At 34.6% G+C, this 24,245-nt stretch overlaps 1 protein-coding gene across 13 annotated transcripts in view; it reads left to right on the forward strand.

Annotated features, from left to right (window-relative positions):
• Positions 1-24,245, forward strand: part of mtd (TLD domain-containing protein mustard) — a 105,911-nt gene that overhangs the window by 35,600 nt on the left and 46,066 nt on the right. For 7 of the 13 annotated variants that reach the window (XM_013311216.1, XM_013311220.1, XM_013311217.1 and 4 more), the window contains exon 2: positions 7,649-8,345. The exons of the other annotated variants lie outside the window; for them this stretch is intronic. In XM_013311216.1, coding sequence (XP_013166670.1) covers positions 7,792-8,345 — 554 coding nt within the window. In that variant the 5' untranslated portion in view covers positions 7,649-7,791. The remainder of the gene's footprint in view (positions 1-7,648; positions 8,346-24,245) is intronic. 13 annotated transcript variants of the gene reach the window in all.

A 24,245-nucleotide genomic window follows, 5' to 3' on the forward strand; every position in this document is an offset into this window, starting at 1 on the left:
TTAACTTAGGGTAGGCTACGAGCGCCTCAGTGGGGACTCAGAGTGAGCTGATAATGAAATTGTCTATAGAAAACCAAATAAATATAAGAAGTTCATATATAATTTTGATTTCAGAAACATTACATTCTATAGGTATGTTGTAAAATAGCCTTGACGTCTGGTGCGAGCAAAAAATCATCAAACAATAGTTTGCGGCAAACTATCACAATCGTATTACCATTTCGTCATCAAGATTGCCGTTATAATGACGTCATCAACTAGTACGGAGCATAATGTTTGCTTGATCTATATTATTTTTACCGTTATGTCTGAAAGAACATTGATGAATCGATCTAATCGAATCGACAGCGTTTATTATTGTAACGTCCGCCATCGTTGGAATGAATTTTATTTTAACGTAATTAAAAACTAACCTTTAATATTTCTGGATATTATTTACTGGATGTACTAATTGTTTTCTAAACATAAATATCTTATTGGCCTCATAGGTAGACCACAATTCCACTCCTCAACGTCATTCTCCGTGATGACGTTTATCTCACCCTTTCTACTCCTCATTTCGGAAGCTATTAACCTTTTAACAATTGTTGTTGATCCAATATGTTTAAGATCTTATTTCATCTTGTTATATTTGATGTTACGCACACATTAAGTACCGAAGGTCGTTGAAATTCAATTTCCGTGCTACAATTAAAGTACTCTTGCTTACGTCTTCTTAATTGTACCTTTAAACGTGATTAAGTCATGCTTGTGTTGAGTACAATTAAATTAGTCCGATGTTTTCTTTGTCCGTCTTTTATTTACGAGTAAACAATTAATCTGTATGCAGGGCGAAGGCTTCTGTTGTACCGTCTCATTAAATATGCGTTTCTGTTCGTCTACAGCCATTGTCTCTAAATGTTAATGTGTCTCATTTTGTTTCCGTTATTGTATACGATTTGTTCCCGAGTGATCTATGTCCATATGTTCGTACGACGCAATATGTTTTCTACATCAAATGACGCAACCATAATAAACAACTACGGCGGTGCAAGGGTTAACCATGCATTACTACTTTTGCAACAAACTGTACCAATTTTAACCTTTTTTCTTTTTCAATGAAATATTTAGAACACTCATTATGTCGTAATGTTTTTTTAATTTTGCAAATCTTTCAAAACAGTTAAGATTAATTGGAAAATAACAAAATAAATTGCATTTAATTAAAGTGTTGTTAAAATCAATTTCATCATAAATATCATCATATAAATTCAATTATCAATTTTCTCTTATTATTTCATTTGTAAATGTCAATATTATTTATTTGGATAAGTGTTATTTTATATTAAATATTAAAGATGGTTTGTCCTCGGCGGTATTTCCAAACCGCTACGACTTAGGGTCCTTCAAGAAGCGAGCTCATCACTATCTCAAAGGCCGGCAACGCATCTGGTTCCTCTGGTATTGCCGATGTCCATGGGTGTCGTTGAACACCTCGGTGTTCCCGCTGCATATAAAAAAATATATATGTATATTAAAGATCAAAGAATCTGCAGATATAACTTTCAAGATTCCATTATGACACTCTCGATAAATTTTATGAATATCGGCATTACCATGAAAATTATAATACGTGTGTTAAACTGTGAGTGTACATTTCTTTGATGCGGTGAACTTAAGCGTTTTAATACTTGTCAACTGCTTCCTTTATAATTCATTTTGTATTTCGTTGTACTTTAATTAATATTTTACTAAATAGTTTATTTTTAAATTCGAGTGGTTTTTAATGTCGTGATGTATTATGAGTTTTCACTATTTTAACACGTGTATTTTAAAAATATATTAACCTTCACGTTCTCTATAAAAAATTGGAGATAACATAGATCTTACTTATAAATCCGTATGTTTAGATGGACGGATGAATGGATGGATGTTTGTTTGAAGATATCTCCGGCTGAATAGATGTCGTTGAAATTTGGCATATGTAAACAGAATCTGGGAGAACACATAGGCTACTTATTAAGTTTTTGTTAAAATCCGCGCGGACGGAGTCGCGAGCGACAGTTAGTCTTAAATACATGTAACGATAGTTGATTTCTTGAAATTTGCGGTCGGAGCAAAAATATGATGGATTGAAATCTGTATCTTCAATACCAGGTAGTTTAAATAAGGAAAAAATTCTTCCGGTAAAATTATAGTAAGAAATTTCATGTTATTCAACATCATCATCATCAGCTCACTATACGTCCCCACCGAGGGGCTCGGAGCCTACCCTAAGTTACAGGTGACTAGGCCATAGTCAACAACATTATATGATAGTTAAATTAATTAACTAATTTTGTTTGCTCATGGCGTGTTGCAGGTGCTAAGCTATTAGCATATTAAGGTGGGTTCACATTTGCGGGCAAGTAACCGTGCCCTATCACACTCGAGGCATAATTGCCGTGAAGCGAACATTTCCAGAGATTGTTCTATGTTTGTCAATAAATGTTGCCCCACATATTACAATCCAGGTTACCTGTATACTAATGCACTAGATTTAAAGAGTTCGTCTCAATTTGCTTTTAGATGATAACGGAGGTTATGATAAATCGTATCAAATTTTTATTTATTTTAAGCTTTATTTTATTTTAGGCTACTGAGACTTTTTAAATATACGAATTGTGTTTATTTAAATATCCGTTTTTTGTCTTATGATATGGAGGTAAAATCAACATTTTCTATCTAATAGTTAATGCTGTTTAAATGTAGGGAAGTGATAGCTAAGTATCAGTGACAATTAAAGCACTTGACTTGTAATCTGCAGATCCTAAGTTCGAATCCTGCAATGTACCAATGTGTATTGTATACATATGTACATCCGGCGTTATAACGGTGAAGGAAAACATCGTAATCCAAATTGAAAATATCTGCGAAGAAATTCAAAGATATCAGTGAAGTCAACCACCCGGCTGGCACTGGGCCAGCGTGTTTGACTATGGCCTAGTCGGCCCTCTTCTAGGGTAGGTTAGGTTACCCTTCAGTGGGTACGTATGATGAGCTGATGATGATGAGCATGCCAGTTTAATCCAGTAATATAGAAAATTAAATTCCGTAACATTGTACAATATAATGTAAAATCTTTTAGGAATTTGCAAAGCCCAACTAATTCGGTTAGATTGAATATTGATGAGGTCAAAGCGTTTGTACTTTTTTCCTGTATTTTTCATCGATTTACAAAATAGAATATAATAAAAACGTTAAAAATTTTATTCGTTTAAATTATAAATGTAATAAGTAATTAAAGTAGTACTCGTATTACGCCTATTATATCACAAACAAAAAAACAGTATTCGGTCTTTATTGTTTTTGCATCCATTTTCAAGTGTTAATCACTTTAAGTGTACTTTTATATGCTCGTAGGTTGAAGTTACATTAAACTCACGTTTCGCTTATTCAATAGTCATTAATCCGGGGAATAAAAATTTCCACAGTGAAGCCTTTGGGAACGTAAACACGATGGAACATCAAAAAGCTTTTGATTACGATGCTTTCCTACGAATGCTGAAGTGAAGCGACACGTTTTAGCTGCCGCTTTGTTTTCCCGTCACGCCTTCTGTTTAACAAACCTTTTAAATGATTCATTGTTAACATTATTACGCATTTAAAAAAGTTTGTTTTTGTTTTTTACTTTAAACTACCTATCGCTCGAGACTCCGTCTGCGCGTAATTAAAAAAAATGTTAGCCTATGCGTTCTTCCAGACTATGTTCTACACTAGGCCAAATTTTAGTGAGATCTATTCAACCGTTTATATGGGAAAAAGAAAAAGGCTATTTTTAGTTTCCCCGATAATTATCCGAATTTTCTCACCTTTTAAACCTTTCCTAGATCTCCACGAGCATTTCAAGACCAAGATAAGATAAATCCGTTCAGCCTTTCTCGAGTTTTAGCGATACTAACGAACAGCAATTGTTTTTACCAATGCAACGTAGAATCCCTCCTGATTAGTGTAATCAACACCTATGCGTCTGTTTACTACGTTTTTACGATTAGTACTTATGCTTCACTAGTTGGGATTAGATATTTTTGCCAGAATTAAATAAGCATAATTTTTGCCCGAAAGTTATTAAACTAAAATGAGATAAACGAATCGTAAATCAAAGTCCTTAGTAGAATATGTACTATATTTTTGTCTTGTAAGTTTCCATAAGATTAATGAGTTTATTGCTGATACTTGATTAAAATTTGTTATTTTCTAGGGTTCCGTACCTCATAGGTAAAAAACGGAACCCTTATAGGATCACTTTGTTGTCCGTCCGTCTGTCTGTCAAGACCCTTATTCTCTAAAACGCGTGAAGGTATCAAGCTGGAATTTATTTATGTTAGTTACCTTAGGCTTAGATAGATGTGTTTCCTTATTTTACCGTGTCACTTGTAAGATTTTTTTGTACTCTTACTTGTGCACAATTTGTTAACGTTGCTCTATATAATAAATTAATAATAATGTAAAGTAAAGCTTACTTAAACATGGATAAAACATTAATTGAAAATGTATAATAGGTATAATTATATTTTGTAACATGTGTCTAGTTTCTGCATTAGATAAAATACTTAGAAGGAATCTAAAGTGATATAAAAACGGCTTAACACTCACGTATATTCGTCCGGTGGCGGCACCGACTAGTTTCGAGCCCATCGGGGGCCCTTCATCAGGATGAGTGGTACTGGTATTATTTCGCGGACGCGGTCCGTCGCTAACTGAGCGAGTTTAGTAATATGTCTCACGAAAGCTTGAATAATTTAAAAGGAATCTGTTAAAGTTTGTAGTTAGGTCTGTTTATCGGCTTCGCAATTAATGGTCTTGCTATTTTTAATAATAAACAGTACGCGCTCAATGAATGTCAATTAATAAACACAATTGTGAGGTGACCTTGGCGGCGTGTCGGACGCTACTGATTGTTATTCTCCAGCTATTTTCATTGCATATGCACGTAGATGACAACGCCGGTGTTAAATAAAATGGTTACATGTGCCTTCTCGTGTTAACGCATTCGACAGTTGAAATCTTATAAATATAAAAATTTCCTGTCACGATGTAAGTTCGTGATAAACTCCGAAACTACTGAAGTGATTCTTATTCAATGTTGTTAACATATGTAATTTAGTCCAATTTGGGAGATAGGTTATTTTTTATCTTAATTATTGATCTTTTTTTAATTCCGCTCGGACAAAGTCTCCGGGCGTAAGCTGTATAGCATAAATGTTAATCGATTTTGAATGCGCAATCATTCACAGTACACCAATTTTATCGGCGATTCGAGTTGTTAAATCGATAATGAAATCGAACTTAACTTGAGTTGACCGCCTATTTATAAAAGTGTACGGTAACTTTCCCCACGACGTCCGCCACGCTGCACCACGCCGGTGACGACTGCAGTTACGAAAGCTGAACCCGCTTATAAGGCGTCAGCAGTCGATGCTGTGATTTCTTTATTAGTGATTTTCACATTGTTGCATCCCTTCAAAAATGTCTAGACGTGTTAACCTCATTTCTAACAATTGTAAAATGTAAATAAACTCACGTTATTCGAGATTTTAATAATTTGAAACAACTTTTAATATTTTGTATAGTTGATCGCCTAGGGGCTAGGACGTCCGTCTCACGATCTAAAGCTTGTGACCTCGCTTATGACAGTATTCAGGAATGTGGTCCTAAAGCAAGTAGCTCACTTTAACAATGTTTATTCTCTTGTTAGAATCTAATGTAAAGATTTTATAAATTGTACATTCAAATGATTAATTACACTTCATTGCTGTCAAAAACTACATCTCTTAACTTTTGTGTTCTGAATTAAACAATACTGTGTTGAAATAATAAAGGTGCATCAAATACGAAATTAAAGTTTTTTTTTTCATTTATAAATTACATATAAGATTTTCAGCCTATTCAGTTCTATCATTGTTTTTCCTACATATGTTTTAACAAGATAATAGATAGACAGGCAACAAAGTAAATTGTATCAAAAATAGAATTATTTACGTATACGAAAACAAGGAAGTATGATGTATTCACTCGTACTCTAGTCACGCGGCGAGCGAATCTAACATCACACGACTTCTAAATATTAATCTGTTTACTTTAACATGTGCAGGTTTCCTCTATTACCATTTAACATTTTTAATATTAACAGCTGCGACTAAACGGAAGTTGTCCACTAAATTTAAGACGACCATACATTAACACGTTAGCTGCCAGAATGATTTTTCGAAAAACGAAAAAAATTTTTTTTTAATCTTTGTCCTAAAATATTTGAATGGGCCCTTGCGGGATACGCTGTATACAACAATACGATTAAAAGCCACAGCGAGGAGTTGAATGGAAGTATAGCTTGTCGGACACATAGTCCGACACGGCCTGATTGAAACATTAGCATGTCGGACGTATAGTCCGACATGGCAGCTAACGTGTTAATATTGCTTGCGACATTGAAATATATCATTATATTTTTAATCTTGCGATGGAACCTTGCGGGTCAGTGCTGGAAGCATTAATTCTGATATGATTTACACGACGTCGGCAACAACCACTACCAAAATCAAGGGTATATATGCTAAGACTTGATTTTATTAGTGTGCTTACAATTTTGTGAGTTGCTTTTGTTTCATAAATTTGCTTCTTAATGTTCTGTAAATTTGTTAGAATTTTTATGGTGATTGAGCTTACGCAATTATAAGCTGCAATTATATTAATTAATTCGTATGTATGAAGTTTTAAAACATGTTCGTGAATGAAAAGAACGTACTTGCGTAAGTGTTTCCGTTTATTTATGACGTGGAAATATTTAAAAGGTTTCTTAAATGAACTTATATCAGGTTAATGCGTTTTATTACCTTAAGGTTATTTCGCATTATTAATATGTGGCTTAATTATGCAAGCTGTTTAAAAAAAACATGATTAAAATAAGTATGTTGGCATTTTGTCGTGAGCAAATTCTCTAGAAAAATTGTAAGATTTTTTTGTAACCAAGTACATGTGTATTCTGCATATTTTATGTAAACACAAGTTTTTATGTCTCGTTAAATATTGTATTCAATGATAAAAGAAAATAATTTCCATAAATGCGTGAATACTGACATGTATCCAAACCAGTTTTAAGTAGACGAGGCTATAAGGAAATAAATGCATTTAACCCCAAGATTCAAAGGTGTAGGCAGAGATTATAGACATTTTCTTCATAGACTCCTTGAAAATCCCATTGATTTATCTCTTCTTCTGCTAGGCTTTATTTAGCTTTGATAATAGTTATTTTATTGTTTCGTGTAATACTTACAGTCTTCCTGCGATAATACTAAATTTCAAACCAGTAATGTTAGTACAGCTTCGTAGTAAATGATGGATTAGCTGAGATTAATAATTATTTAATATATTCTTTGCAGTAGAAAACGTTGAGGTTTGCCTGCGGGAGGTTTATTGTCATACTGTCATATCTCTTACATATTTGTGACAAATGTGTCCAATCCATCATCTTTATGTATAAATCGTTGAAGTCTATAATCGCCATTCGTTACCATTACGATGACTACGTATGTTAATTTAAACCAAACATATTTAACGGGTTTGCCACACAAATGCTCAACGCAATGACGTTTCCTGTTATTTAATTCGTTGTTCGAAAAAATGTTTTAAGGGATGTGAAGGTAATCTGAAGAATAATCCGAATATATTTATACATTTTTGAAAAATGTTTGGAAAAAGTTGTGGTGACTTTAATAGGCGCTCCCCGTGAGCCCACAGTTAGTGTCGAAAGTGCAAGTGCTGTTTAGTTAAACGATGAGTGGTGGAGAGCCGACGTTGACGGAGCCCCCAGTGCCGCTGGCGCTGGCACGGCTGCAGCCGCGCGCGGGGCGCGTGCCTCGCTCCGCGCGCCCCCATCCGCGCCGGCCAAGCCTCGCGCTCGCCAGCCTGCAGGAGGCTGCCGATGAGACGCCGCGTCGTTACAGCGATGAGGCTTACATTCAGGACACTGACGACGACGAAGCCTTCTACGATCCAATCCAAAGCAAACCATCGAAGCCCGCCTCCAATGGCCGGCGGGCTTCCGAGGCAACGTTTGCCGAGCGATATAGGAAGTTTAATGAGTTCGACGGGCCACCGCCCGAGGTGCCCCGGCGAGCGTCCCTGGCCGTCCCCGTCGGCGACGGCTTCGGACACAGTGACAAAGGCAGACGACGCTCGTGGGCCGCAAAGCTCCAGCTCGAACGCAAAAAGCGACGGAAATCAGGCGGCAACGATACCGATGACGAGATCGACCCACCTGTTTACATGCGACAGAAGAGACCATCGTGGTGGAATGTCTTCGTGCCCGATAACATGCTGAAACATAGGTATAGAAATATAACTTATTATCACTACCATATTTATGTGTGAAAAAATCCTCGTGTTGTTAACTAAACTCTCAATGTATCGCTTTTCAATATTCTTATCTTAAAACAGAAAAAAAAACCGTCGACATATATTGATCAAACTTGGCAGTTATTACCTGCGTACAAAGCGCAAACAGAACGTAATTCATAAATAAAAAATAAGTTGGCAACAGTAGATACATCTCGTAAGGAATCGTTGGAATAGGTATTGGCGTGCGCGTATGGGATTGCAATGAATATATATGTACAGAGCACCATGACAGTTGACCTCCTTGACCCAGTGGCCCAAGTGCGATTGTTAACTATTAAATGTGCGTACTTTGTCAGGGTTGGTAACATTTGTAACGATTTGCTCTCGTTTATACACATTCATGTTTGTTGACATTTTAACAATGTTTTAGTAATTGATTCAACTATCTGTGTCATGTTATTAAATAATTATTGACTATAAATATCTAAATATAAACTTAACTTTCTCCATATTTTATAGGTTGCTATTTGAATATGAATAGACGATTAATAAATTGGTTTCTAATTTGGTCAATTAAGTCCATCTGTAAAATTAGTTTAATCATCGTTATGATTTTATAATATGTTAAAGATATTTCAAATCATTACGTAATTGCGAAGTTATTAATCTTACTATTATTGTACATGCGATGGACGGATATATCGAAGGATGGATGGATGGATGTTTGAAGGTATCCCCAGAATGGCTGATCGGATCTTGATGAAATTTGACATACATATAGAACATAGTCAGAAAGAACACATAGGCTACTAATAATGCTTTTTTAATTCCGCGCGGATGAAGTCGCGGACGACCGCTAGTTTTATATATGGGCCCTTATGTACTTTGTATCTTTTGCTGTTATGATGGATTATAAATTAATATTCACATAAAACACTCGAGTTCAGTTTGTATTGCGATCCTTATCAGAATATTTACGAGTACTTACTTTGGAGTTATATATAAAAGTGGAGTGGCGAAAAATTCCATGTGCCGAGGTCCTCTGTCTGTTTGTTCGCCGCATTGTATATAATAATTTAAATATACTTAACTGATATATTTATGACTTTGTAAGAGTGATCTGTCACAGATGCTATCAAGATTTATGCGAGGAATCGTTCCTTATCTCAGTTATATTCGTATTTTTGTACTTAAATTACGAGTAAACTTTACAATTATTGCAGTGCGGACATTGATATCCTTATCCAGGATATGTTAAGGTTATATTTTATTTCTTCCGGTTACTTCTAGAACGTTCATGACAATAAGTTTTTGTGTTGATAAAACAAATCAGGTTTAACACGAAAAAGTATAATTAATTTTAAACTCGCAAAGAGTTTGTTAAATGTTTTCTCTAACAGTACACGTTTTCATTCATCGACATACGTCTTGCCTTTCATCCTACATTTTGTTCACACAATTTGGTAGATAAAGGCATTTAATCTTTACTACTTATAATATTCCAAGTACGCAATAACTGCTGTTGTTAATAAAACAAAAGTTTATAACAATTTTCGACTTGTAATTTTTGGCACATATTTGGAATCGGTAACCGTCCATAAAGTCGGCAACAATACGAGAATGGATTTGATTGACGAAAAAGTGACGCGTATGCAATCCTTGGGTATAAGTTACTTCAGCTGATAATTATGGGCAAGATTGAAGAAGTATTATGCAAATTCTGCTTTTATATCCAACTGCAGTCACACCTACATCTCAATCAACTTATTGCTCTAATCAATATGAAGTTTACTAGATGTGACTCGCTTTTTATGCAACAAGAAGTGAACGTTTTTAGACTAAAACGGTAACGTATCAACCAATGAATAGTAATTATGTCATGGTAAGAAGTCATAATGATTAGGCAAGATCAACTTTGTAAAGAAACGTCAAATTCAAAGGAAAAAGCATAGGCTTTTTCGATGGACTTGCAAGCATTTTCCTTTTATATCCGTGTTATCCTTTCAATGAGATAAAAGGTAGGGACTTGTTAAGTCATGCCCGGGTCTGATTTCTTATGGTGTGCTTTTAGCAAAATATCAATCTATCGTTTATAACTTTCGTAAAATATCTGTTCTATCATACGGCTACCGTGGCTTTGCTTTGTGCTTCATACTGTTAGGAAGAAAATCCGTCACTGTGCCTGAGTATTAACACAACACTAGCCTTACTAAAATGTCTACGTTTATGTCCCCTCACTAATCATTCTGACACTGGACTTTGTAATGAAAGCGCGCCATTCGCGCCAAATGATTCTAACTAATAATGTATAAAAAAATAGTAGAACATTGTACTGTAAATTATTTTTGGGCGAACTCTATAAAAATAAAGAGAATGCAAATTGTATTTTATTCCTAAATGTTGTTAATTAAAAATGTTTATTTATAAGTAAATGATTCAGGTTATAATGAGTCATACCAGGATGTTGTTGCTTACTCAGCAAAACAATAAGGACATCGTCCTATGCGGTTTTACTGAAACCATTTCATTAAATACTTCGTAGTTGTTAGCACAGAATATTCATTGTTCATTATATTATACTAGCTGTCGCCCGCGACTTCGTCCGCGCGGGATTATAAAATAAATAGTAGCCGATTCACAGACCTACTCAATATGCTCACAAAATTTCATAAGAATCGGTCAAGCCGTTTCGGAGGAGTATGAGAATGAAAATTGTGACATGATAATTTTATATATAAGATAACAATTTTCTAAAATCATAATTTAAAAAATTTATCACGTTTTTTTTTAAACTTTCCATAATTTTTTTATTAGTAAATCTCGGATATTGTCTTGTTTGGTACCACGAATGCTTAACTGTGTAGAATACTGCTAATCATATATTATTAGTACTTTCATTAGAAGTCTTAGCGATTCACGATTTCTTTGGATCATCACAGATTGAACGTGTACAGCATTTTAACGTCTTCTTTATATGTATTCTGCGAACAACATTTTCACCTTGATCGGTTTGATGTCTCTTTTTACAAGATTACTAAGATGCGTGCACAAAAGAAATCAATACTCTTTTTATTTTGTTTTGTTAGTATATTTCTACTATATCTGTTTTTTTTGTTTTTTTTATATTATAAGGTGGCAAACGAGCGAGCGGCCACCTGAAATCGCTGAAATAGCGAAGTGACCGTTGCCCATAGACATACGCAACTGCATATTCGTTGCCTACCTTTAATCGACGGAGAGGAGGATGCACAGAAAGAAAATATTTTCCCTTCCCATGCTTCCTCTCATCCGGAAAGTCCACTTCCACTTCCCATCCTATCCTTATAAGGAAAAGGGTGGGAAGGGAAAGAGGACTAAATTAGGCCTCCGGGACGCACACTCATCAGACGAAACGCGGAATTGCTTCCACTTCACGCCTGAACACTTTTTATTTTGTTTTGTTAGTATATTTCTACTATATCTGTTTTATTTAATTATAAAATATCGAGCCAATTAATTACATGTAAATATTAGAAAATATATCGCAAATTATTCCAGAATAAAAACCGTGTAGAAAATATTGTGGTAAGGGTGGGATAAATATTCCCTTTGTATTGAGTTGTCTTTCTAATGAATTATATTTCTTACCCTGGGTTTGGGAGACCACAATCTTGGATTAAAACATATTAATATCTCTCTTTTGTCAAAATAATGACAGGAATTACGATATGTTTTATACAAAGATTTTGGGTTTGGAAACCTACTGTTATTGACGCATTTTATGAGGGAATTTTAAAGCATTTTTTGCAATATAACACCGTATGAATCACAGTTCGTTGAATATTTAAATTACGAAATGTTTACATAAAGTAGGAAACATTCGTGCATTATTATGTCAAGACACGCAGCTTTATTATCATAGACCTCCACCGTCTGCCCACTCGCTCGCTAGTCAGTTCCGCTAAAATATATAAATAATTACTAACGTTTACTATTTTATATGTAAATTTTCTTCCGATTCAGGAAGGTGATTATAATAATTCATATGATATCAATAGTTAATTATATTTTCGACTAATTGTATCCAGATAAACTTTAAGTCTGTTAGTTCTCTTATATTAATGTAAACTTTAGGCTTTTGTTGACATAGAAATTTTAAACACAATGGGATGTTAATCCGAAACAAAGTCATGAAATCGATTTTTAATAATCGATTAATCCGGTTATTAATGTGTCTGATTAAGTCGTACCACCTGTATACACAGATCTTTTACATTGTGACGACATCCTGTAGGTATCCGGCAGGCGCGTCACGGGGCGCAGGCGCAGGTGGTTTCATCACCTCGCCTGGCCTTTGCGTCAGTTTCCGCAATCGTACGTTCACCTTTGTTTCTTTGTACCACAGGCCACTTACCTTATGCTCCGCATTGGCCTTACGTTTGTAACAATATCTACGAATCTTGTTTTAAGCTCTTTTAAGTGTTTTAATGAATATATCCTTACTGTTATTGCTTTTGTAACGCAAGGATCACTTTTAAAGTTGTCAGCTGTTAAAACATAATTCTAGTTAATGTCAAAATTTGTTATTCAAGGATGTTATCGTTTTAAACATCTAAATATAAAATTCTTTGTTTTTTGTAACACTCTCTAAACGAGTTTCCATTAGCGATTTCAGCGACTCCTTACTCCATATTTATATTTATTTTATTATATTATTCTCATTATAAACTGTCGAAATTAAATGCATTTGTCGAAATGTAACTTTTTTTTACACTTTCACGGATAATTTATCCTGGTGAAGGAACATGCAACATTTACGACGGACTGTCACAACAAAGTTTTATAAAAGAAAACGCCCACCTCAATGGTGCCATTTTTACCAAGGTCAGGTCTTACAACGAATCTAAATTCTGTTCGTAAAGTTTCACGTAAAGCGGTAAAAAACACACTTGATAAATATAGCATCCAATTGTCTGCTCAGACATCATAAGAATTTCTTTCTCTTCTATTTATTTAACTTAATTTCATTGACAATAAATCAAATTTAGTATTAACTAGTAGGTTTTAAAGTATATAATTTAATGATATATGATGTACCATTTTTGATGTAGCACGCAAAAGGTTTGCGACCCCAATATAAATGATTGGCCGCCACCGTAATTCAAGAAGAGATTCTTCCTTCGAGGGTGATAATACAAGTGGTTTGCAAAATTTTGTAGTCTTCAGTAATCTGTCAAGCGACTCATTGTTTATTTGGCCTCTTGTCTTCTCATGACAAACTTTATACTATAGTTTTTAGATTTTATTCTATTATATTTATTCTTGTAAACCACCAATACTACTTAAAGTTTATATTTAGTACTTTTTGTTTGATTTAACAATTAGAGTTAAAGCTACATCGTCTAAGGACTTGTGTAAATATCTGATTAATAAATTTTCAACAGTGGTAGAACCCGCTTTAACATCTTCGACGAGTCGGCCCGGCTCGCCCGGTGAAATACCACGACCACACAGAAGACAGGCGTCAAGTGGAAGCAATTCCGCGTTTCGTCTGATGAGTGTGCGTCCCGGAGTCCTAATTTAGTCATCTTTCACATCCCACCCCTTTTCTTATAAGGAAAGGATGGGAACTGGAAGTGGACTTTCCGGATGAGAGGATGCATCGAAAGGGAAAATATTTTCTTTCTGTGAATACACTCCTCCGTCGATTAAAGGTAGGCAACGCATATGCAATTGCGTAAGTTCATGGGCAACGGTCACATTGCTATTTCAGCGATTTCAGGTGACCGCTCGCTCGTTTGCCACCTTATGATATAAAAAAAATAGAGTGGATAGTAAATCTTATTATAATAATAATTGTTGGCTTTAGAGTATATTTTGTACACAGTGTAGCTTCGCGACCGCTCTCCCACGCACAGTCGACTGTCCGATATCGACACATCTTGTTTATATTCTGGCAGCATATGAAGTCATGTCGTTTCGCTAGTGTCCATGTTCACGATATTGTCAGTAAACACCAAAAAGTCTAAGTTAATTTTCTGTCTGAATCGACTCTAGAGGTGCTGATTTGCGGTCTTTCTTTAATCTAGTTATTTTTGATAAATGAAGTGGGTACATTGATGTTGCCTTTAAAATCTTTACCGTGTAATGTCCTCTGTAATATTTCTGAATTTAAGTTTAAAATTTAACTTGATTTCAATGGTTATGTTTATATAGATATATTCAGAATAATTAAATCCAATTAATATGTTGTTTTTAATTCGGAAAGTTTATTTTTATAGCCCGTGTACGACTTTGACATTTTCGAATGTTATAATATTACTTAAACGGAAGCAAATCATTGTTTTAGGTAGTTGTATTTAGAGCTTATAATTTTGATATTATTTTAGTTAACTCTATCGTATAATCCGATCACGTGAAATTTTAAATCAACGCTATCTACGTTGTTTTGGTTAACAAAAAGTTATCTAATTATTTATTCACGAATTCTTTTGATTCCATACAATATTATTTTTTTTTATATCAGAAGGTGGCAAACGAGCGAGCGACCTGAAATCGCTGAAATAGCGAAGTGATCGTTGCCCATTAGTTTGTTTTCCTATCAAAGTGCTATGCTACACGCGACCTGTTATAAAAACAATGCCATGCTTTTAAGGATAATGATTAACTATTAAAATTATGTATTACAATGTTTACAAAGTGTTATTAAGTATTATAATATTTTGAATTCTGTAACACAACCCTAATTTTTATTACCACTGAATATAATTAATAGCATTTAATAAAATACTTACATGAATATAAATTAACAAAAATTATAAATAACTAATGCAACTAGCATTAGTTTGCGAGGTTTTTGATTTATAGGTAAAGCCGTGTAAGTTATGTATGTCTCAGGGGTGTGCCAAATATTAATTTTGTTTATGTCAATAAAAACATTTTTGTCTTTACAGTTGGCTAGAGGCCAGTCAGTTGTGTTATGTCTGGTGCAAATCATCGTCAGCTATAGCAAAAAGTTGTGTGCAAACAACATTAGCATCTCGCATGACTTGTTAGTATTTTGACTAAATGTAAGACGGAATATTATATTTCGCGCGCACCATTTGCTATTTTATAAATAAATCGTCTGTCCTCGCCTGTTTTATTTGATGATTGTTCTTATGTTGAAATGAATACATGATACAATCCCAGCATAAGTTAATTAATGATGTTATCCCATAATAAGGCCGGCAACGCATCTGCGGTTCCTCTGGTATTGCTGATGTCCATGGGCGTCGTTGAACACCTCGGTATTCCCGCTGCTCGTTTGCCACCTTCTGTTATAAAAAACAATGTACTTTGGCCTATTTAATTCGTGGTTTATGAAATCTTCCTATAAGTAGGAGTTTGCCTCAACTTTTCGGATTATATTACATGTTCATAACAATTTAAAAGAATTAACAGATAGGTATAATTGATCATAGAATTGATTTTATTTTATGTTTATAATACAAATATTTTCCTTTACATTAGCAGAAACATTGTTACAGTATGTGCTATAGAGTGGTTCAAGTATGACGGCTGATAGAGATGTATGGAGGAGTAGTACATACTGTGCCATCCCTCTATAGGGATAAAGGCGGGTTGATTATGATGATGATGATAGAAATATTTACCTTTATAGGTATGAAAGGGTCAGTGACTTTATAATTTCTCTGAAAGACTGTTATGGAATGTTGCTGACCATATTTGACCAATATTATTTACCCAATCTTGAGTTTGAAGTATTTATAATCAAAGTATTTCCCGTAAATTTGTTAAAAAGTAGACGATTATGGAGTCGCTTATGATTCAAGTTATACAAGTATGTAAGTGTGTGCTCGTTAAATGTGCAGGTAAAATGGCCGTCGTTAAAGCGAAAAAATCGATGTTATAAATCTGTTGTAAAAGCCGCTTAGCCCGATGCCTCTATTGTTCCGTAATAGAGGCACCCCCTTCGCCGGCGCTTGCCAATACTTTGGAGATTTTTCAATTTTCCGCGTATTGAAAATTTACTGAGGTTGGAAAATTGAACAAAATTTTTATTTGTTTCCTATAGGTTTGATTCCTTTAGTGAAGTTTTTCAAGTATGAATGAAAGAGTTATTTTTTATTTTACATAATGTTACATCTTACTAATATTATAAATGCAAATGTTTAGATAGATAGATGTATGGATGGATGTTTGTTTAAATGTATCTTAAGAACGGTTGCACGGATCTCGGTGAAATTTGGCGGTGAAAGTAGATCATATTTTGGAAGAACACATAAGCTACTTATTACGTTGTTTTTTAATCTCGCGCGTATGGAATCGTAGTCGATTGCTAGTCAAATATAAAAGTGATCATTATCTATTGTGTGCATGTGATAGTGACCTTTTTTCTTCAGAGGGGAATGCTTTATGCAAACTCCGCACCCCGGGGGGGACGTGGTAGTTATGTGGGATTCTCTTCCGGATGGGAAGCATACCCAATCCCTCTGTTCCTCCTACGCATCATGGCGAGGCCACGGGCACGCTTTTCATGGTAGTGACCTGGTCACAAACAATTTTTTTTTGTAGTTTAGTTACGCATATAAAATAATATTATTGCCTTTCAATATTATTGGAACAGGAACTTACTTCATGAATAATACTTATGTTTATATATTGTCTATGAAAAGCGGTCGTAATTACGTTAACAACATTTATAAATAAAATAGACACATACATGTATTTGTTTATTTCATACATTCTCTTTAGCATCTGGTTTATTTACTGTTGTAGTTAATGTTATACTCACGATCATTATTTCTCATATTTTCCACACAGTTCTTTAGATGTCTTATTATATGTTTATATCTTACTAATATTATAAATGCGTATTAGATGGATGGATGTTTGTTTGAAGGTATCTCCAGAACGAGAAATTTGGCATACATAGAACATAGTCTAGAATAACACACTTCGCGGACGGAGTCGCGGCGACAGCTAGTTTTGATGTAAAGATTTTAGACGACTAATAGTAAATAAACGTCTTTAAATTAAACTCCTGTAGTTTGATATAACCCCATGTATATAATAACCCCATGTGGATTTCCCGAGAAAATCTGCAGCAGCCTGTATTTGCTAATTCAATTTAGCATTTTCATATTTCATAGTAAATTAATTTCGCTTTGAATTTTTACATTTGATAATTATTCTTCTTTGAAAGCTCTTTAAAACCTGAATACAAACTCAAGTAAAAACAATTATCTTAACAATGGCGGCGGAGGACGTTGTCTAACTTTTGATAAAGCATCCTCCGCTCGGCCGCACAAAGACACGCAAATAACTAAACAGATTTTAATGAAATTTTCATCATAACGTTCCCTGCGGAGAAAATTACGTTAACTGTTAGTTTATTATTGTTTAGTTAACGATGATTATAATTAAGCAGTTTCACATTGTGTAATAACGATGTTTTAGAAATAAAAAAAAAACATAATTTTCTTTTAACTATAACGAGTATGTATAAACACAGTCCAAAAAGATCAAAGCGCGGTTGTGTATCCATGTATATTATCATTTGACCTTGTGTTCCCAGGGTCTTTTACAAACCTTTAACGAAATCTTAACGAATTAGGAAATTGTTTTCCCAAAAAAAAATGGAAAATTTTTATCATCATGACGACACGACTGACGAGAGAAAACTCACTTGTAAGGTAGCAACTATCGAAATTAGTTGTTAGTACGAAGTGTAATAAATTGAGACAGTTGTTTGCACATGATTGTCAAAGATAGTTAATAACAACATAGGCTGGAATATGCCAATAGTGATCTATTTTCATTATGCGCGCGCGCGTCTGTGTGTGTGTGAGAGTGTGTGTGTGTGTGTGTGTGTGTGTGTGTGAGTGTGTATATGTCGTATCCTACAAATGTGTGTTAGGTAAGATGGTAGCAGTGGCTATTAAACTAGGAGATTATATGTTTTGAGAAAAGTCATTCAACACCTACTTTATTGTATACTAGACGTCGAGGGAATATCACATAATCTGGTTTCCGAGGCAATCAATATCTCAACATGGCTTTAGAGCATACCAACTATATATTTTTATCTAGCTCCTTTCACTTTTCTATTCAATACGAGTGCAAATTATGCAATTACTATAGTAACAATTATTAACTAGCTGTTGCCCGCGACGGAATTAAAAATAAACTAAATAAGTAGCTTAGGTGTTTTTCCAGACTATGTTCTATATCTATACCAAATTTTTGCGGGATCTGTTCAGCAGTTCTGAAGATACCTTCAAACAAACATCCAACTAAACATTCGCATTTATAATATTAGTAAGATATATCTTTATATAAATAAATGAATGAGTATTAAAATAACCGACTGAGTTATGTTACTATTAAAATACAAGACACGAAAAACCGGTTTCATACGAATTCAAATTACTTTATATTTATTTACAAATAGGTGGTCGTTAAAAAGATAAGCATATAATAGGAAATGGTTGCACTTGTTTATTAGGAAGTATCCTTCCGATTAATCGGTGTACGGTGACCCAAATGTGTCGCGCGCGGTGTGGAGTGGAGCGCGCAAGGTCGCCGACATTCACGCACTGCTTGCGGGCCGCAAGTCGCGAGGCGCACGCACGACTCAAGCCACTTTTTATTGAGCTGAGCTCCGACCGTACTTCTTTTTGTAGGCCAGGGGTGCTTAGACCAGTAAATGTATGAACAATTTTTCACCTCACTACCAAGATACCAAAATGTGTACATCCGTACCAACATTTTTTGATTTGAACATACATCAACTTGCTTTAAACAGTCACCAACCAATGTGCTTTTAAGGCCATTATTTTTTTTTATTTTTTGTGTTAAAGAGTACACTTCCACCGTATGGGATTCGGACTATCTTTCTTAATAATAATTAAAGTCCCTTAAATATTTGAGGATCTCAAAAAAATAATTTTCATTCTTATCAACCGGTCTTTTAAGATGCCCTGCGTGCAGGTTTTATTTATAGCTCTTGTTCGGACGTTACCTGTGCTATCTTTGGTTCTACAAAAAGAATGTAAAGCTTAATCGGTATTAGGATATTTGGACACGGCAACTGCATCAGCTTGTTGTATAAGGTTTTTATTTATAGTATTGTTTTCATTGTTTTTGATATATCACGTTGAAGGTTTTAGTTGTTAAATGATAGCATATAGTCATAGCAACAGTGAGACATGCTTAATCTTTTTTAAAACTAACGTCTTTACGCCACTCTGGCTTTTTTGTTGTAATTATTTTTATAACGCGATAGAACTTGCAAGAACACACCATATTTAGTATGCTGTCTGCGGCAAGCTATTTAACGTTTGTGATTAAAATCTCGCGTTTCGTTTTTTTTAAATGTGTTGCAATATCCTTACAGGGTGTGGACAGTATTAACATTCTAATTGCGTACTCGTGGCGTTAAAATATATTTATTAAAATGTTGTCCAATCTTTGGGACTAGACAAAGTGCATTCGCTCCTAAGCGATTCTATAACGATCTTCAAAAATGTATAGAACTGACAATAACTTTCGATTAGTCAGGTGATCGTCGCGCGTCAGTTCAATACATATTTGAAATTCCTTATGGAATCGCTTCGGAGCGAATGTACTTTGTCTAGCCCTTTTTATGTTATTCTATATCTTCTTATTTAGTTATTTGACCAGTTTCTTCTGTAATAGTTTCCTATAGAAAGATTTTAGGATGTCTTTGACCGTATATTAGATTATCTAAATTTCGAACCTTTGAAAGTTTCCTTGGATGATACTTTTATAGTTATATGCAGTGAACTCTAGTTAAATGATTCAACAATATTTTTTTAATGCACCTAGCCGTGTTCTTACTCATGTGTCCTTGCATGTGCCATTTACAATTTAAATATGCTCTATATGTTTTATATTTGAATTGTAAATAGGTGGTAACGAATCGGAGTTAGATATATTTTATAGTCATGTATCAATGTATAAAATCGTAATTGCGAAGTTCAGTTTTTTTTTATATCATAAGGTGACAAACGAGCGAGCGGCCACCTGAAATCACTGAAACAGCGAAGTGACCGTTGCCCATGGACATACGCAATTGCATATGCGTTGCCTACCTTTAATCGACGGAGGAGAGGATGCACAGAAAGAAAATATCTTCCCTTTCCATGCATCCTCTAATCCGGATAGTCCACTTCCGCTTCCCATCCTTTCCTTATAAGAAAAAGGGTGGGAAGGGAAAGAGGACTAAATTAGGCCTCTGGGACGCACATTCATCAGACCAAACGCGGAATTGCTTCCACTTCATGCCTGTCTTCTGTGTGGTCGTGATATTTCTCCGGGCGAGCCGGGCCAATTCGTGCGAAGATGTTAAAGCGGGCTCTACCACTGTTAAAAGTTCAGTTCTTCCATAATAAGACCATGTTAGTAATTCAAACTACGCATTGTATATTTCATCCGGGTGGTGTTACCTGGAATTACCTACAATGTGAAAGATGTTTGAAATTAGAAGACATTGAAGGTCAAAATGGAATACTTAATTGATCTTGAATGTCAGTTCTATATGATTGTTAGATAGTTAGGTCGTAGGTATGATGGGATAGATGTTCATTTCCTCCATGTGGCATCAATTGTGCTCGTTTATGGCCGACACTAGATTAATTGCTGAGGCAGCAATTAACCGCGCACAAGTATAATACAACGGAATATAGTATTTTATGTAAACATATCAAATTTGACCATTAGTTGGCGGCCAGCCTAAATTTTGAGTCGACTAAACAATAAGACTGAAAATAATAATTTTCTAACAATATAAGTGTTCTTAAAGGTTTTTTAATGAACAAAAGGTACCAAAATTATGCATTTATTTTAACAGACGTTGTACCAAAAACCTTGGAGACGATAGTGGGTGTTATAAATAATGCATCGAATGAAGTCAACGTTGTTGTGGCGTCGATAATCGATTACCGGAATACTTCCGTACTACATTTGGCAACTGAATCCTTTCAAGAAGTAGCCAATATACAAAGCAAATATTTAACCAGATGCGCTTTAATTTAAATAACCTTTTGTCAATGTAAATTAAAATACAAAGCAAAATAAATAAGCTTACGTATAATAATAAATAATTACGTTTTTTTTTTAAATCGAAGTTTGAACTTCGGTGTTTTAAAAGGCATTAATCACTAAGCAACAGGATAGTTAGTTACTTGATATATGGCATGTTATCATTTATCAGTTACGTTTCGTATTTGATAATTAGATAATTAAAGATAAAGTTATTAGTACTTATATTTATATGCGTGTAAAGTGTTGTTTAAGGTTTCAAATGTGTTTGTTTAATTTAGACGGTATTTAATTCATTATCAAAGAATTGTTTATTATTATCATGTGAGAAATTTCTCAGATGTAAATACATGTGACGTCAACGTGTGAAATCTCTTAATACCTTTGACGGAGGTAAATTATTATTGATTTTAAAGTTACTATAATATAGTAGAAATATAATAGACGACTTATTCATCATCACCCTAAGGTAAGGGTGACTAGACCATAGTCAAACACGCTGATCATGTGCATGTTGGCAAACAATTGATTTCAAACTAAAAAATAAAGAAACAACATATCCTTGTCTAACCGTTGGTTTCTGAGACCTTAAAATTATCTTTGTCAAAACAGAGATAACAATATATTTGAAACAGGGATTTTGGTCTCAGAAAACCAGCGTAATAATGTTTATGTTTATATCCATATAATCGGCATAGGTACCAGCAGCAACTTTAATGTACAGTTAGCGGCAATAAAACTCGAACACAATAGAGTCAGATGTACCTTTATGTGCTAACAACACTTAATAAGGGCCCTGGATCGTTCGTTTCTTTGTCTGCGTGCTCCTCCACGGTTAGAAGGCCAGTATGGCCATTAGGGTCAACTATCATTTAACACCGGTAGCGTCGCCCGCGTGGAAAAATTATACGTTGAGTTTATGCATAGATTTTATTATGCAAAGAATTAGAATTGGAACAAAAACAATGGTCAGCGGTTATCTTTATGGTGGATAGAAATATGGTAACGGTTTTTTATGGAACGTGATTCGATTTAAAATTTTATTTTTAACCTTGATTTAATAATTAGTTTATTATCTGCCAGTAATAATAATAGAATAGATCTTTTGATTTATCTCAGTTATTGAAAGAAAGCTGATTTATGAACGAAATAGTAAACGAAAGTACGGTAGAGATAATGAATGCTACATACTCGTAAAATAACAACACAATTTTACAAAAAAAAAACACGGACAGTGTGCGTTATTCTTACGTTAATTATACAGTAAAAAAAAGTCGCGGATATGCTCTGTATAACAGACAAAGTGTGTGATTTACTGCCTGTTATTACGATAGCATGATGCAATTAATTTATTTAGTGCGTGAACTCGTTTTTAAGATTGTAAAAAAAAGTAAAACATCTTTTATTTAAGACCAAAATTTTAAAAGTATTATTGTTTATTGTTGTCTCTCGGGTAGACTATTATCTAGTCGGAATGTTTTCTAGATCAAAAGATATATCTGAATATTAGTAGCAATAATGCGTAGCCACTTCAAAGGAATAGAAAACAACAAGTGTATCTAATTTGTTTTTTTTTCCGACCTTCATATTTTATCTGTCAGCCGACTGTACTGGCCGCGGTACATCGTCTCAATACTACAAGCTGTCATTTAATGATCTCTAAAAAGATAAGATTCCTTTCTAGAATTAATAGTGGCAGTAAATCTGTGTCATAACATGTGAGTAATTCAATATTGCGGCACCGAGCGCACGTTACGCCAATGATTATCAACACGGTTTATAATGATTTACAACACCGGTACAGCTACGCGGTCACTTTTACTCGTTCACAGCTTCTAAATCGAGGTCTGTTATATTCTTTCTTACAAATCAGCGACACTGTCTCCGACCACTAATTAACGTCGCAATCGGTATTACAAGCCAGTATTTTTTAATGAAAGTAATTGTCATGTTTTTATTTAAAAGCTTTGCGAGTTATTTTAACTGTAAATTCATATAAAGTTTTGTTTACAATTATATACTAAACAACAACAAAAAATAGCTTCAGACAAAGGCTGAGGTGTCTAGGGGTGACGTCAGTAGCCTAGATTACAGTGACACATTGCACGGCTAGCCCTTCAGGCTGATTTATCAGCTGAGTAATGGCGCAACGCTAGCCGCGTCCTACGTGCGTGCTCGCTGTCTGCGTGACTACCTACGTGTTCGCAGTCGACGCGGTCCGATGACCTCGAGTTGAATAATACCAAATGCGTTTACTTCCTCCCATCTTATCTCAATAGTGTCCGCTCCATTATCTAATAATTAATTACTTTCATGTTCGTACTTAGACAGACACGTCGTCATACATACAAGAGGGTCGCTGACTCAGGGGTTAAGCATTTTTAATCTGTAGTTTTGAATCCCTCAATGTACCAATATGTTTTTGGATTTCAATTTACATATGTACATTTATCCGGCGTTCTTACGGAAAATATCGTGAAGAAATTCGGACTGAGCCAGCGTTGTTAACAATGACCCAGTCAACCCTAACTTAGGGTATACTCCGGACCCCTCGGTGAGGACGTATATAGTGATCTGATGATGATGATATCATAGACAGACGCTGATTGTAAATGAGGTCTACAAGACCTTTAGAATGTAAAAGCCAATACTACGCTTTAAATAAAATAATATGCTATTAAAAAAAGTGATTGGATTGTCTATGTGTTGTTGGCTAGCCTTACTATTGTGTACTGGCTGCTTTAGTCCTAATGAAATTTGAATTGCTCTGATACATCGCAACTATGGTGGTACAATGCATTTTATATTCGACTGATTTAGTTTGCGCAATCATAAAACTAAAA

Source organism: Papilio xuthus, unplaced genomic scaffold, assembly GCF_000836235.2.
Source record: "Papilio xuthus unplaced genomic scaffold, Pxut_1.1 DF827680.1, whole genome shotgun sequence".
NCBI classification, from domain to species: Eukaryota; Metazoa; Arthropoda; class Insecta; order Lepidoptera; family Papilionidae; genus Papilio; species Papilio xuthus.